The 15,680-nt window shown below is 42.9% G+C and overlaps 1 protein-coding gene across 1 annotated transcript in view; it reads right to left on the bottom strand.

Annotated features, from left to right (window-relative positions):
• The window catches only part of STX1B (syntaxin 1B), a 190,891-nt gene extending 177,627 nt beyond the window's left edge, over positions 1-13,264 (bottom strand). Inside the window, exons 1-2 of the mRNA XM_070944798.1 lie at positions 13,118-13,264; positions 362-436 (exon numbers count right to left, since the gene is read on the bottom strand). Of these exons, the coding sequence (XP_070800899.1) occupies positions 362-436; positions 13,118-13,264 (222 nt within the window). The remainder of the gene's footprint in view (positions 1-361; positions 437-13,117) is intronic.
• Positions 13,265-15,680: the final 2,416 nt, after the last annotated feature.

The raw sequence follows: 15,680 nt of genomic DNA, 5'->3' as shown, positions 1-15,680 counted from the left end.
AGAATCCCAAAGCTACAGTAGTATTGGCATCAGGTGGGATATAGACTGCAGTAATCAAAACCACACTGAACTCCTGTGGAAGATATATGGGTCTACATTTAAGAGTCATATACTCTAGATCCATGGAGAGAGAGAGAGAGAGAGAGAGAGAGAGAGAGAGAGAGAGAGAGAGAGAGAGAGAGAGTGAGGGAGAGAGATTCTCCTGAAATATTGTTAGAAAAAGACATTTCTGACAAATTTGTTAAATAAAAACAAAGTACATAAAAACTGCAATGCCCAATATGAATATCTTGACTCAATTCTGATAATCTGAATTCCTTATCTTTTTTGCAAAAACCTTTAAGGCTATCTTTCATCTTACCTGCTCAAAGAATTCATCCATGAAATGGTCTCGATCCACATGTACCACCTCTTCCTCATCATCACTGTCTTTGGCCTATCCAAGAAACAAAATTGTTACAGATTAGATCATAATTGGGCTCTACCTTAAAAGCAACAATGATCCTTGCTCTCTTGCCTGTTTCAAACAGTAATAAATATAACGGTAGTGTAAATGTTAGGAAATCAAATGCCACTTCTTGGGAGTAACAAGTAAAATCCCAATTTTTCTAGACAGAAACACAGAGGAAGACTATTTAAAACTTTGGATCAAATTAGAATATTGTTCTTTCTGGCTTAACAATATTTATGGCAATTTGCAGATTTCAGCTGTTTTCTCTATGTTCTCTGTAAGGAATCAAATCTGAGTGCCCTTATGTGTGAAGAATTTCTGGCTATATTTCCAATTTTCTGCTTTCCTTTTCTTTAATGTAGTTCAAATCTTCACTGCACACATAGACACCACTTCAAGAATCTGCTGATTTCTCTAAATTTACCAACATCTTCAGGGTGACTTTATGATTCTTCGCATATACAAAAAGAATGACAAAACCCCCAAAACAATAGAATTAACGATGCTATGCAAGGAGAAATATTGTGAGATAATGGGTTCTTTTAAGATTTTTCCATTGTTGCATAAATCTCATGAAATTTGCGGCATTTAAAAAAAAATTGTTTCAAGAAAATGACAGTGCCCACACATCATGTGAAATCACACTAAAATGTCTGTGACCTGAAAATATTATAATTAGCTTTTGCCCCCACATAGCTAAGGCACCCACAACTGAAAGACCTAATTTCTGAAAACAAGCATTTTCATGCTTCTTAACAAAAGCTTGTAACGTGAAATCTGTCTCATTTTAACAGCAGAAATCCAAGACAATCCAGACTCCAGTTGGATGCATTAATATGATCGGCAGAGGGAAACCTAGGAAAACAGCCAGGAAATCAAAACACATCCAACTACACAGGCAGATGGGAATGTACTATATATGCAATAAAAATATCTTTCCAGACAAACTTTGCAATGAGAAAGATAGAGGCTCTGGAGGCAGCTAGTCATATTTACAAAACAGGGTAGAAATTCATTCATACTAAAACATCCAAAAAGCAGGGAGGACAGGTTGTTATTATTTTATGTTTTGGGTGCATATTAGTCACAGCTTATTTATGCCTTCCTTTTAATGACAACATTTAACGTAATATTAAGTATAATAATAAATTCTCCATCATGTTGAGCTCAAATTGGAGAAAGCGATGCTGAAGAAGTTGGCTATCGCTTTCTTAGAGGATGCTTCTAAACTCCCCAGTCCAGCCTGCATCCCTGGGATCTCCCAGTGGTCTCCCATCAAGGTCCTCACAAAGTTTTACCCTGCCTTGTGTTTCCAGAGCAGGCACGGTCATTTGCCATCACAAGAATAAATGCAGTGACTATCAGGTGCAAGAATCAGGACCATCAGTTAGGTTGCAGCATGGAAGATTTAGTAAAGCCTATACATAAGAATCTGGTCAACAAAAGTTTGATGCTAAATTGGCACCAGATAAAGGTCAATGGAATTTGGGGAGAGTTGAACTTGGAGCACTTGTGGGAATGCAACAATTCCTAGCTGATGACATGTTTAACTCCACCTTCCCCAGCTCTGCCTGCTCTTCTCCTACAGCAACCACCAATACAAGACTATAACTGAGCATGTGCAAAACTTTAGATATTTGAGCTTAGACATTAAATCCTCCATTACCTACAAACACACACACACACACACAAAAAACATATACCACTGGGTAGACTTAACCCCTGGCAATTTATGTTCTAGAAAATTAAGCATCCTCTGAAGCCTTAAGAGGGAGAATTAGCAGATATGTTCATAGAGGGGACAGGAGGCCTTCCTACTGCAAGGAGCACAGTTTGTATCTCAACTCCTAAAAGGGGGAAAAATCATCCTTCCTTCCTTCTGTAAGTAAGGAAAACACAGAGTCCATGCTTCCTCCTTTCCCTTGTTCTAACCTTCTAACCTTCAAAGCTTCATTTCTCTTCTAGGAAAGGGTTGGGGAAAAGCCACTTAAGACTCCTCCTGGGTGCTTCCATTTTTCCAGCCTGGGACTGAATTCATAGACATAACAAATCCACCACCAGATTTGGGGAGCAGAGGTGTGCAAATGAAGACCATAAGCCAGAAGTTTCCCTTCACTTGGACTTCACCAAAAGCTGTTCACTAATTGACATTTTAATGAGTCTAAAATGAAAGAAATATTACTGTACAAGTGTGTGATTAGAGAATAATCATATTAGATATATCTCACTATAACAGGTATGTTGAAGGGGGTCAAGATAGTGCCACAACGATGTGATTAAAGCCCCATTTCTTCCCTTGTGCCCACCTGTTGGGATTACAATATTCAGAACTCTGTCTAGGAATCCTAAAATGTATTGAGGTAAATATAGCAAATAAAGAATAATGTAGATAAAAGAAATAATGTGAATAAAATAGGAATCATACAGAGTCAGATATACGGGCTCTGGGGGACCCTATCTATTCACATTATTATAAGGGGAAGACGTGCTTGGATACATGAACTCTGAGAGACCCTCTCTATTCACATTTTTTTTATTGAAAAAGTTTTATTAGTGAAACAAACACAATTTCCTCACAACCCTCCCACCCAACCCCCCCTCCCCCTCCCTGACTTCCCAGAGCAGAACACAAGGTATTTCTATTAACTTTTAACAATAAACTAAATTGCTTAACCAACCATTAAACTAACACCCCCTAAAAAAAATTCTTAACCCTCCATAGATAAAATCCTACTTCTTAGACATAATACTTCTAATATCACTTATATAGCGCTTATACAGTTAAAAGAAATCATTCATAAGCTATTTGATATTTTTTAGTCTGATACTTATTTTGAATATAATCAATCCATCTTCTCCAGTCCTGTATATACCTTTCTTGTGTGTGATCCTTCAAATATGCTGAAATTTTAGCCATTTCAGCTAAATTAGTTACTTTCAATATCCAGTCATCAATAGTAGGCAAAAAATCCTTCTTCCAATGTTGTGCTATCAACAATCTTGCTGCTGTTATCAAGTTCAAAATCAGTTTAGTCTCTGAAACTGTACAATCTGTAGTTATACCCAGTAAAAACAACTGCGGAGTAAATTTCAGTCTTTTTTAAAAAATATTCTGCATCACCCACCAAATCTTTATCCAAAATGCTTTGATTTTTCTACAAGTCCACCATATATGATAATAAGTTGCATCATCACAGTCACATCTCCAACATTTAGCTTGCACATTAGGATACATACATGATAATTTTTTTGGATCTAAATGCCATCTATAAAACATTTTATAAAAGTTTTCTCTTAAATTTTGTGCTTGTGTAAATTTCACATTTCTAGTCCAAATCTTTTCCCAAGTCTCCATCATCACTGGCTCTTGAAAATTTTGCGCCCATTTAATCATGCAGTCTTTAACCAGTTCCGTCTCAGAGTCTATTTCCAATAAAGCATTATACAGCCTTTTAATATGCATTTGTTTTTGATCTCTAATTTGTTTTACCAAATTCTCCTCATTTTGCACAAAGCCAGTTTTTTGATCCTCCTTCCATCTAGCTTGAAGCTGACCGTACTGAAACCATGTATAAATTATACCTTCTTCTCTCAATGTATCTAAAGATTTCAAATACATTACCCCCCTTTCCATAATAAGAAGTTCTTTATAGGTAATCACCTCCTGTTTTTGTTCTATACTTATATTTTCTATTGCATGTCTTGGATTTGCCCATACAGGTATCTTATAATTTAACTTATATTGATATTTTTTCCAAACCCTCAACAAAGCATTTCTAAGTATATGGGCCTTAAATACTTTATCCACTTTTTTGTCATATAACAAATAGGCATGCCATCCATATAATAAATCATAACCTTCTAAATTCAAAATTCTCCCCTCAGTTAAGTTAAACCAGTCACTAATTTGTGATAAGACCGCTGCTTCATAATATAATCTTAAATTAGGCATTTTGAGACCCCCCCTTTCACGTGTATCTTGTATAATTTTCATCTTTATTCTGGGTTTTTTCCCAGCCCAAATGAAAGTATTAACACCTTTCTGCCATTCTCTCAAATTTTCATCCTTCTCAAGCACAGGTATCATTTGGAACAAAAATAAAAATCTAGGTAAGACATTCATTTTAATTGCTGCAATTCTTCCCAATAAAGACAACTGTAATTTTTTCCAATTCTCCATATCCTTCTGTACCTTCTGCCAGAGATCCTCATAGTTATTTTTGTATAATTTTGTATTTGAAGCTGCTATATACACTCCTAGATATTTAACCTTTTTAGCTATTTCAAACCCTGTTATTCTTGCTAGTTCATCTCTTTCAAATACAGACATATTTTTAATTATCATCTTTGTCTTATGTGAATTAACTTTAAATCCTGATACTTTCCCGTATTGATCAATAATATCCAATATATATGGAGCCGACTCTATAGGTTGGGATAAGGTAACAACCAAATCATCTGCAAATGCTCTTAATCTATAATCTTGTTGTCTAATTACAATACCCTTCAATTTTTCTGAGTCACGTATCTTATTCAATAGCACTTCCAAAGTCAAGATAAACAACAATGGGGACAGAGGACACCCCTGCCTTGTTCCTTTCTCAATTCTAAAAATCTCTGTTAAACCTCCATTAACTATTATTTGTGCTGTTTGCTGCTGGTATATCACTCTAATTGATTGTGTAAAATATTCCCCAAAATGCATTTTCTCTATTATTTTAAACAAAAATTGCCAGTTCAAGCGATCAAATGCTTTCTCTGCATCCAAAAATATAAACGCTGCAGGGACTTGATTATTTTTTTCCAAATATTCTAGTAGGTTTACAATTTGTCTAACATTATATTTCATTTGTCTCCCTTTTATAAACCCTGATTGGTCATTATGAATTATTTGTTGCATAACTGGCATTAATCTATTAGCTAATATCTTAGCAAAAATCTTATAATCGGTATTCAAAAGTGAAATTGGCCTAAAATTCTCAGGTTTGATGGAATTTTGATCCTCCTTTGGGATTAGTGAGACAAAAGCTGTTTTCCAAGAAGGTGGTACTCCTCCTCCTACCTGTATTTTATTAAATAAGATTTTAAGTGGTTCTAGCATTTCCGATTGTAAATGTTTATAATAAACAGCTGTTAGTCCATCTGTTCCCAGAGCCTTACCTATTTTTAATTGTTTAATTACCCCAACAATTTCCTCGGAAGTTATTGGCTGATTCACTCTTTCTCTCTGTTCCAGCGTTAGTTCAGGAATATCTATCTTTAAATATCTATCAATATCAACATCTTGAATTGAGTCTTTAGCATATAGCTTTGTGTAGAACTCCAAAAAAGCCTTTTTTATTAAATTCTGTTGGTAAATCTCCTTACCTCTAAATTCTATCTTGTCTATAACACGTGATTTTTGTTTTTTTCTCATTGTGTAAGCCAACCATCTCCCAGGTTTATTGGCATTACAGAATGTATTATGTCTGGCATATTGTATGCTGGTTGCTACTTGCCCAGCCATTAACATATTAAATTGCTCTCTTAAGATATTTATCATATCTTTTGCCTTTTTGACTCCCGGATTAGTTATAAGCAATTGTTCTTTCTTTTTAATTTCCTCCTCTATCTCTTTCCGTCTGTTTTGTTGTTTTAATCTATATTTATTGTTCAGAAAAATTAATGTTCCCCTCATATATGCCTTACTCGCATCCCATACCATTTCCATCGAGGTACCTTTATTCATATTGTTAAGAAAAAATTCTTTCATTTGTTTTTTAAGTTCACTCAAGTTATCTTCATATCTAAATAAATTCTCATTTAACCTCCAAGACCTCCTTTCCCCTCTTTCCTGTTCTAGTTCCACCCAAACCGGGCTATGATCAGTTAAAGTTCTTGGACATATCTTCGTCTTCTTCACCCTAGAAAAAAGATCATTTGTGGTTAATATAAAATCAATCCTAGAAAAAGATTGATGCCTATCTGAAAAAAAAGTAAAATCACTTTCCAATACGTTCCTTTCTCTCCAAATGTCTCTCAGCTCCATATCCTCCAAAATATCAAAAAAAGATTTAGGCAACTTATCTATTCACATTATTATATTAATTATTATTATTATTATTAATTATTATTATTATTATTATTTTAATTTGATTTATATGCCGCCCTTCTCCGAAGACTCAGGGCGGCTTACAATGTGCTCAGCAATAGCCTTCATCCTTTTGTATATTTATACAAAGTCAGCTTATTGCCCCCACAACTGGGTCCTCAATTTACCTACCTTAGAAGGGATGGAAGGCTGAGTCAACCTTGAGCCTTGGCGAGATTCGAACCCTGCAGTAATTGCAGGCAGCTGGTCTTAACAACCAGCTTAATAACAGGGTGCCTTAAACCCCTGTACTACCAAGGCTCTTACTCTTACTTTCTTTGTTCAAAGCTTCAGGTACAAATCTGGCTCTGAACCTTGTGCAATAAAGCTGTCTCTGACTGACCTGGGAATGTTTTTTAGTCCTTCCATTCCACAACAATATAATCCTAACATATCATAAAGCTGCTGGGTTGAAGAAATTCACTTTGAAGGGTTTGTTTCCAAGTACAGCCACCAGAAGTGGAAATTCACAGCCCTCTGGATTTTATAGAGTGGCAATCAGCAGAGCAGCCTGTCACCCTCTAATACAATCTAAAATGGAAGAAGAAAGGATTATTCAGCACCTACAGGTAGTCCTTGACTTCCAGTAGCTTGTTTAGTGACCGTTCAAAGTTACAACGATACTGAAAAAAGTGATTTATGACATTTTTCACACTTATAACCATTGCAGCATACCCACAGTCACTTGATCAAAATTTAGACGCTTGGCAACTGACTCATATGTATGACCGTTGCAGTGTCTTGGGGTCACATGATCTCCTTTTGTGACCTTCTGACAAGCAAAGTCAATGGGGAAGCCAGATTGACTTAACAACCATGTTACTAACTTAACAACTGCAGTGATTCACAACTATGGCAAGAAAGGTCATAAAATGGGACAAAACTCACTTAGCAAATGTCTCACTTAGCAATGAAAATGTTGGGCTTAATGGTGGTCTTAAACCAAGGACTACCTGTATTTATTTATTTATTTATTTTATTTTATTCGGCTTATATGCGGCCCTATCTCACAATGGACTCAGGGCGGCTCACAACAATAAAACACAAGCCACAATAAAAATAAAGACTAAAATCTAAAAAATTTAAAATTAACCCATTAAAACCCTTAAAAACCCCATCATCAGACCAGGTCAAGGGATTTGAAAAGCCAAGTTTTTAATTCCCGGCGGAAGGTGCGAAGGTCGGGCGCTAGTCAGAGCTCCAAGGGGAGTTGATTCCAGAGGGTGGGCACCCCAACCAAGAAGGCTCTACTCCTGGGGGCCGCCAGCCGCCACTGTCTAGCCGATGGCACCCTGAGTAAGCCCTCTCTATGGGCGCGAACCGGGCAATGGGATGTTGTTGCTGGCTGTAGGTGGTCCGCCAAATATCCTGGTCCTAAGCCATGTAGGGCTTTATAGGTCAACACCAGCACCTTGAATCTCACCCGGAGGGCAACCGGTAGCCAATGCAAACCGCGCAGGAGGGGTGTAACATGGGAGTATCGGGATTCTCCCATCACAACCCACGCGGCTGCATTTTGCACCAGCTGAAGCCTCTGAGTGGTCCTCAAGGGCAGCCCCATGTAGAGAGCGTTGCAGTAGTCAATCCGTGAGGTGACCAGCACATGAGTAACTGTGCATAGGGCATCTCGGTCCAAGTAGGGACGCAACTGGCGCACCAGACGTATCTGGGCGAATGCCCCCCTGGTCACGGTCATTATCTGGACTTCTAAGCTCAACCGTGAATCCAGAAGGACGCCCAAGTTGCGCACCCTGTCTACAGGGGGAAAAACTTCACCCCCTATAGTCAGCGATGGCACCTCTCCCCTGAACCGAGATGCCGGTACCCACAGCCACTCGGTCTTGGCCGGGTTGAGTTGCAATTTGTTTCTGCCCATCCAGACCCGTACCGCTTCCAGGCACCGGGCCATCACATCGAGGGCATCACTGGGTTGGTTCGGGGTTTACTCTCCAATCAAGAATATATAGGCTGAAGCTGACCAAAAAAAATAAAAATAAAAATCATCCTAGGTCAGTGGTGGGCGAACCTTTTCGACACCGAGTGCCCAAACTGGAACGCATGTGTGTGTGCATGCGCTGGAGTGCCAGAAACCTGGAAACCCGGAAACCCAAAGACCAGCTGGCCGGTGCACATGTGTGTGCTGGCCAGCTGGTTTTTGGGTTTCTGGCGCGTGCATGCACTTCGGCCAGCTGGTCTTCACATGCACCAGAGCGCCGGAAACTCAAAGATCAGCTGGCCGGCGCACGCATGTGCATCGGCCAACTGGTGTTCAGGTTTCCAGTGCTCTAGTGCACGTGAAGACCAGCTGGCCAATGCGCATAAGTGCGCCAGAAACCAAAAGAGCAGCTGGCGACGGTGCACATGCCCACAGTGCCATAGGTTCGCCATCACGGTCCTAGGTGATAGCCACATTTTCCATTAATCAGCACTTTCTCCTTGTCCACCAGTGCTTGGCACTTAAAAAAATTAGAATCGTTACAGGTCCTTTGGGGGAAATAACTGACAAGGAACCTTGAAAGTTATTGCAATGGGCAGCAGCTAGATATTGCTGTATGATAAATGCCTTTCATTCTCTGTTTGCTTTATTAGCCTTATTTTATTTTTATTTGCTTTATTCTACCTCCCAGCATTGTCTTGTAAAACTCAGGAAAGCAACCTATGCCAGCAAGCCCCGACTCAACCAAGCATTCCTAACTCTTGATCCCCTCCATTTGCATATGAGAATTCTACAGCAAGCCTATTGGCTCCTCCAATTATTTCTCTGCCAGACCGTATGGTTGGCTGTCTCATTCACAATTGGCTGTTCTCCAAATCTCTTTGCATAAGCTCTTTATGTTACTTTCGGCTGGTTCTGGTAATTAAGCTACCTTAAGTCTGGATCACTGACATCCTCTTATTCTCAAAAGTTATTGGTTGCTTTACTGGCTAATTTGCATCATGACCTGAGAGACAAGACAGGCCAAGGTCATCTTGCGGAACAGATGAGTGACCCTATCTGGTCAGACAAACAGACCATCCATCTCTGACAATGGCCGTCAGAAGCAGCCAGGGAGGCACTTATGAGTCTATCTGTCAATCAGTTGGTGAATGTTGGCAGTCTAAGGGTTTGAGAATACTCTGCTCATGATGCTATCTCTCTCTGGTTTCAAGGATTCAAGGAATGCTGCTAAGAAAAGCTACTGGAATGACCAAATGGAATCTGATTATATACCAAAACACATTTCTGCCAGGAAGGATAGGCGTGAGGTCTTCCCCTTGAGGATGAGATGCAATTTGCTGATGATGCAGAAAAGGGAGGGTTTGAAGCTGGATCTCTTTCATTTAAGGATCCAGCTTTGGGTGCTAACTGCAGATAATAGAAATAGTTTTGTGTCCCTCTTTGCCTCCCACTTCTCAGCAGTATTTCCCACCAGGCTACTCAAGTGTTCCTCGGATAGACTAGAGGGGGCTAAGACCTGCTCATCTGGAATGATTGTCTAGGGGAAAATGCTTCCCTGGATGTGAATGGTTTCAAACATAGATGGAAATAGATCTGAGTCAATTAAGTTACTAAAATAACACACAAGCACATAGAAGCATGTGGGTACAGCTGATAATACGGAATAGAGTTTTCCTCCAAGACATCCTTGCAGGTTTGATTAGCACTCTTCGGCCCCTGAGACATCCCTTGCAAACTCTCACACATAATAAAAGTCCACTCTGCCTTATTTCCATGCGTGGCTGCTCCTGCAGTTTGCCCTTCTGATGTGATTGACTTCTTCCAATTTCCCTTCTTTGCATGACTCAAAACCTCACACCACCTTATTCCTCCAAGAGTGACTGACTATCTGGCCTATCTGGTTCTCTCCATCCAGAGTGACTAAGCTGTTTTCTAGCCAATAAAAAGATGCTAGTAGAAGTCAGGTACAAGATTGGTAGCAATCTTGACTAAATGGGGTGGGGTGGGGTGAGGGAGGGGGTAATTATATAATTTATGGTTGCCCAATTTTTGTGCCTTTCCTTCTGCCTGAACAAGAGCAGGGAAGGAAGAAATTCAGAATGAAAACTTTTACTTCCTCTAGCTAGTTCACTGTGGGGAAATGACGCTGCCAACAGTAGTTATCCTGAAGGATGCTTATTAATATGGTCACTCAAGAGTCAGCATCAACAGGAATGGCACCTCAAAGTTATGGACTTGGAACAGAAAATGTCACAGAGAGGGACAGAACTTGTAGGATATATTGAGTTAAAAATACATTCTGTCTGGTGAGGAACTGAATGATTAGAGCTAAAAAAACCAAACAGACCCTGAGGGTTGTATAGTCAGCATTCAGATTCAGGAACTGAGGGATTGGGGATGGCTCCTGGGTCTTGCTACCCCAAATTCTTAGAAGAGAGAAGAAAGGGTTAAGAGGAAAGAGATAATCTGATGCCTGCCAGCCTTCCTATGCTTTCTTTATATAAGTATGGTCTGGTTTGTTAAGAGGTGGAATAGCTGAATGCCAGGATCCTGGGGTCCTAGCCACAGCTGTAGGAAATGACACTTGAGCCCAGGGAAGCCAACAAGGAGAAAAGGCATATTGGTTCCCTCCTTAAGAGGTACAGCAGCAATGGATGAATTGAAATCTGAGGAGATCATTACAATTAGCATTAATCTTGCATGTGGCAGGCAGAGAGCACAGACTACAGGCAACCACCATGGTCGGTATTCCCCGTCTTCTATTCTCCTCCTCTAGCTGAGGAAAATCAGTACAGCAGTGATAAAATAACAGGCTAAAAAAAGATCCTGGAGCTCAAATGCTGAGCCAGTTACTTTAATGGCTTATGCATAGCTCCTTCCCATCTCCTCCCTGGCTCTCCAGCTTCATCAGCTCTCACAATCCTGTCTGATTGCCAAAGATGAAAAGCGAGGTCGATCTCACCTCTCATCCTGCCTGACCTGTTCCTCATTTACAATCATGATCGTCTCTACTGGGTGTCTGCATAATATATGGAAGCTGGGGAATGTAGGACTTGTCTTTCCCAGATGTGGTAGGCAGTCGAGGACTCTAAAATAAATCAGTCACATCAAACTATTTCCCACATCTGATTTAGATCCTTGTTGGCAATGTCAACATCCAATTTGAGTATCCAAATAAAAGTCCAGGATCATTTCATTTCTGAAAAGCTTACTGTTAACTGAATACATTGCATGGTCGTGGTGAAGTAATACTAACTCTGACATTCTCAGGCACCACTCAGCTCACAGTATTAAACAATGAATTTCCCAGCCCAGTCCCCAGGCTTCCACATAGACCATGTAAATGAGTTCTCTTTGTTATGGGAACCATCTGCCTTCTTCTTCACACCTGTTTAAGACATCCTTGAAAAGTTTCCAGACTCTCACAAGCTTCAGTGGAACTGTAGAAGTTTCGTTTCTCCAACTAACCCATTCATGATCATCACCTCCCCCACCCCCTTTACTCTAATGACAAGTGTCATGTTCCCACGTTTAGCAGACAAAAAATGCAGACAAGAAAGTTAATTGGGTACTTTTTAGCTGGCAATCTGGAAACTCAGCACAGAGTGACAAACAATAAGGAAAACAAAGTCAGTGCTACTGTGGTTTAACCCTCCACCCCTTAAATGCCCTTTACCCCACCCCCGCGGTTCCACCCCCTGGGCCCCGCCCCATATAATCCACACCCCTTACGTGCCACCACTTTGCCAGCATCCTTGCAGCTGCAGAGCTTTCCATCCGGCATGTCATGCTTGTTTCCAGCATGCTAGGCTTCCTGCACCTGCGCACGCTCCCCCGCCCATCTCTTCTGCCGCCCATCAGCTGTTTGTGAAGCCCACAGCCCAGCTGGCCTTCTGCAGGCTCCGTACATGCGACAGGCTGTTCGGGGATGTGCCTGCCCACCCCGCAGCTCAGCAAGGGCCCCCCGTCATGGACAACCTCTGTGTGGCTCAGCTGTGCAGCTTGCGGGCTGTCGGTGGGCATTTGGCGGGTGTAGTCTTCAGCGGCTCTCCTTCCTTGCCCGAATGGCAACTGGCAGCTCTCCTTCCCCACCTGAATGGCAGTCCTGGCACAGCTGGCGATGCAGGGGCTGACATGCGGCCCCCCTACCATGGAGACAACACCTGGAAGGCAAAGGACACCACAAGACCTCTCCTGGATATCAGCCCCCCCCCCTGCCCAGTTTGCCTGAGTTTTGTCGATGAAACCATTTCACCAATCGGGATGCTCTTACATCCTTGCTTCTCACCCACGAGGCTTCTGACAGGGGATACACCTTCCACTGCACCAAAGACTGCAGTAGGCCCCTGTGCTTATGGGAGTCCAAGATCCATTCCACCTCGTAGTGAAGATCCCCTCCCACCTGTATTGGCCAGGGCACCTGGGTTGGGCCCCCCCATATGGTTGTTGTTTTTACTGGGCATAGGAGGCTGCTATGGAATACTGGGTGGGTTTTACCTAATAGTCAAGGGAGTTTGAGTTCCACCATTACTGGATTGATGACCCTTACGATGGGGAATGGCCCTAGGAACTTTGGGGCTAGTTTTTGGCAAGGTACCTTGAGCTTGAGGTACTTTGTGGAGAGATACACTTGCTCCCCAACGTTAAAAGGGGTCTGCGGACTACGCTTTTTATCCGCTTGCACTTTGTAGGCTTCTGCCGCTGTCTGTAAGGCCGTACTGACATTTTCCCACACCCGTTGCATGTTAGCAAGCCACTTGTTCAGGCTCACTTCAGTGGGGACCTCCCGCGGGCACTCTGGTATCGGGACAAACTCAATCCCATTCACTATCCTGAAGGGGGTGAACCCGGTGCTGCTATGCACTGCGTTGTTATAGGCCACTTCAGTGAATGGTAGTAACTCGGAGCAGTCAGTCTGTAGTCTGTCAGTACCATTCCACCATCATGTTCGTTCTCTCAGTTGCTCCATTGGTGGCTGGGTGAAAAGTGGAACTGAGGCCTTGAGAGGACCCCACCATTTTCAAGAATTCTCGCCAAAACTTAGCAGTAAACTGTACCCCCCACCCCCGATCGGAGACGATCCTCCTTGGTACGCCGTACAGGTGATAAATGTGGGCAATGAACAGTTTCGCTAGTTTCTGGGCTGACGGGAGGCTGGGACAGGCCACAAAATGGGCTTGCTTCAAAAAAAGGTTGATTACTGTCCAGATCACAGTGTTGCCATGGCTTTCTGGAAGTTCCACAATGAAGTCCATGGCCAGTTCCTCCCATGGCCGGGTGGAGTTCACCAAAGGCTGTAGAAGGCCGGGAGGCTTCCCCAGCCATTTCTTCATGGTGGCATAGACGGTGCAGCTCCGAACATAGTCCTCCAAGTCCCATTTCATCCGAGGCCACCAAAACTGCCAGTTTGTCAAGTGAAGAGTTTTCAGGAACCCAAAGTGTCCAGCGGACTGGGCATCACGGCACCGTTGGAGTACAGCCATGCGCTGGGTGTCGGGAACGTATATTTTGGATCCTTTCCAAGCCAGGCCATTTCGCTGCGTGAGTAGATGCCGGTTTGCTTGGAACCAGGGGTTGGTGAGCAGGGCTCTTTGTATGGACCAGGTTATATCGTCCACCCCCTCCCCAGGTTTGAGCGGCCAAGTGAGCCACATGTTGCAGCTTTGGCACCATGGCATGTACCACATCCTTCCTGCCGCTGTTATACTGTGGCTTTCTGGATAATGCATCGGCCAGGAAATTCCTCCCCCCGGGATATACTTCAACATGAAATTGAACCACCTAATATACAGCGCTCACAGGACTTGTTTGGGCGACAGTTTGCATGAGGTTTGGAGGGCCTTGAGGTTTTTATGATCGGTCCACACCTCGAATGGGATCCCACCACCATCCAGTAGATGTCTCCATGTCATCAGGGCCCACCGGACTGCGAAGGCCTCTTTCTCCCATATAGCCCATCACCATTCAGTCTCATTCAGTTTGCGAGAGGTGTAGGCATATGGTTGCAGCCCCCCACCCCCCATTGGCTTGTAAGAGAACAGCCGGGGTCCCTCCCTCTGCCTGTTGAGCTCCTCGAGACTTCTCCAGAGTTTTCTTCAGCGTCTTCCTCAACGTTCCTGTCCCTGTCCCTAACTGGTCCGTCTTTGCTTTTGGAGCAAGGATGGTGCATTAAGGTGCCCGGTGGCCTGGTTTCCTGCACCAAAAACATAGCATAGGTGGCCAGGCAGGCACGGACTTTTCTGGTTGGGCCACCCAAGGGGGCGGAGGCCCCAGAGCGCTGATGGTGGTGCGGTCTGGGAACTGTTGTGGCTTCATGGGCACCTCCCCTTTTGGCCTATAGTCATGTAGCTCTGCCTCCAGTTCTGTAGCTGCTTGGTACCAGGCACCCAAGCTGGTCATCAAAAGAATGCAAATGACCAGCTGTCTGCAAGGAGTATAAATCCTTCCATTCCCCACCATCCAGTCAGAGCCGAAGAACCTTCTTGGATGAGAAGCGAAACATCTTAGAATTAGAATTAGAATTAGAATTATATTTGATTTGTATACCGCCCTACTCCCGAAGGACTCAGGGTGGTGAACAGCCAAGCAATAAAATACATAAATACAAAAATTTAAAAAACCAGTTAAAATCAAATTAAATCATTTTGGCCCAGACAAATTAAAACACCCCAATAATTTAAGAACAGATTTAAAATTTATATATTAAAAGAGGGAGGAGATTAGGCCAAGCCTGCTTGATGGAATAAAAGAGTCTTCACAGCGCGGCGGAAGGTGCGCAGATCCGGGATCCTCCGTATCTCTGGGGGGAGCTCATTCCAGATGGTAGGTGCCCCCACAGAGAAGGCTCTCCCCCTAGGGGTCGCCAGCCGACATTGTTTGGCTGACAGCACCCGGAGGAGTCCCTCTCTATGAGAGCGTACTGGCCGGTGGGAGGCTATTGGTGGTAGTAGGCGGTCCCGTAGATAACCAGGTCCTAAGCCATGGAGCGCTTTAAAGGTGGTAACCAAAACCTTGAAGCGCACCCGGAAGACCACCGGGAGCCAGTGCAGCTCGCGCAGGAGAGGTGTCACATGGGAGCGCCATGACGCTCCCATTACCACCCGCGCGGCCGCACTCTGCGCCAGTTGGAGCCTCCGGGTGCTCCTCAAGGGGAGCCCCAT

This window comes from Pituophis catenifer, unplaced genomic scaffold (assembly GCF_029215685.1).
Source record: "Pituophis catenifer annectens isolate HBS135680 unplaced genomic scaffold, rPitCat1.0.hap2 SCAF_5, whole genome shotgun sequence".
NCBI lineage: Eukaryota > Metazoa > Chordata > Lepidosauria > Squamata > Colubridae > Pituophis > Pituophis catenifer.
The sequence above is the reverse complement of the archived record's forward strand: the minus strand, read 5'-3'. Positions and strand labels throughout refer to the sequence as shown.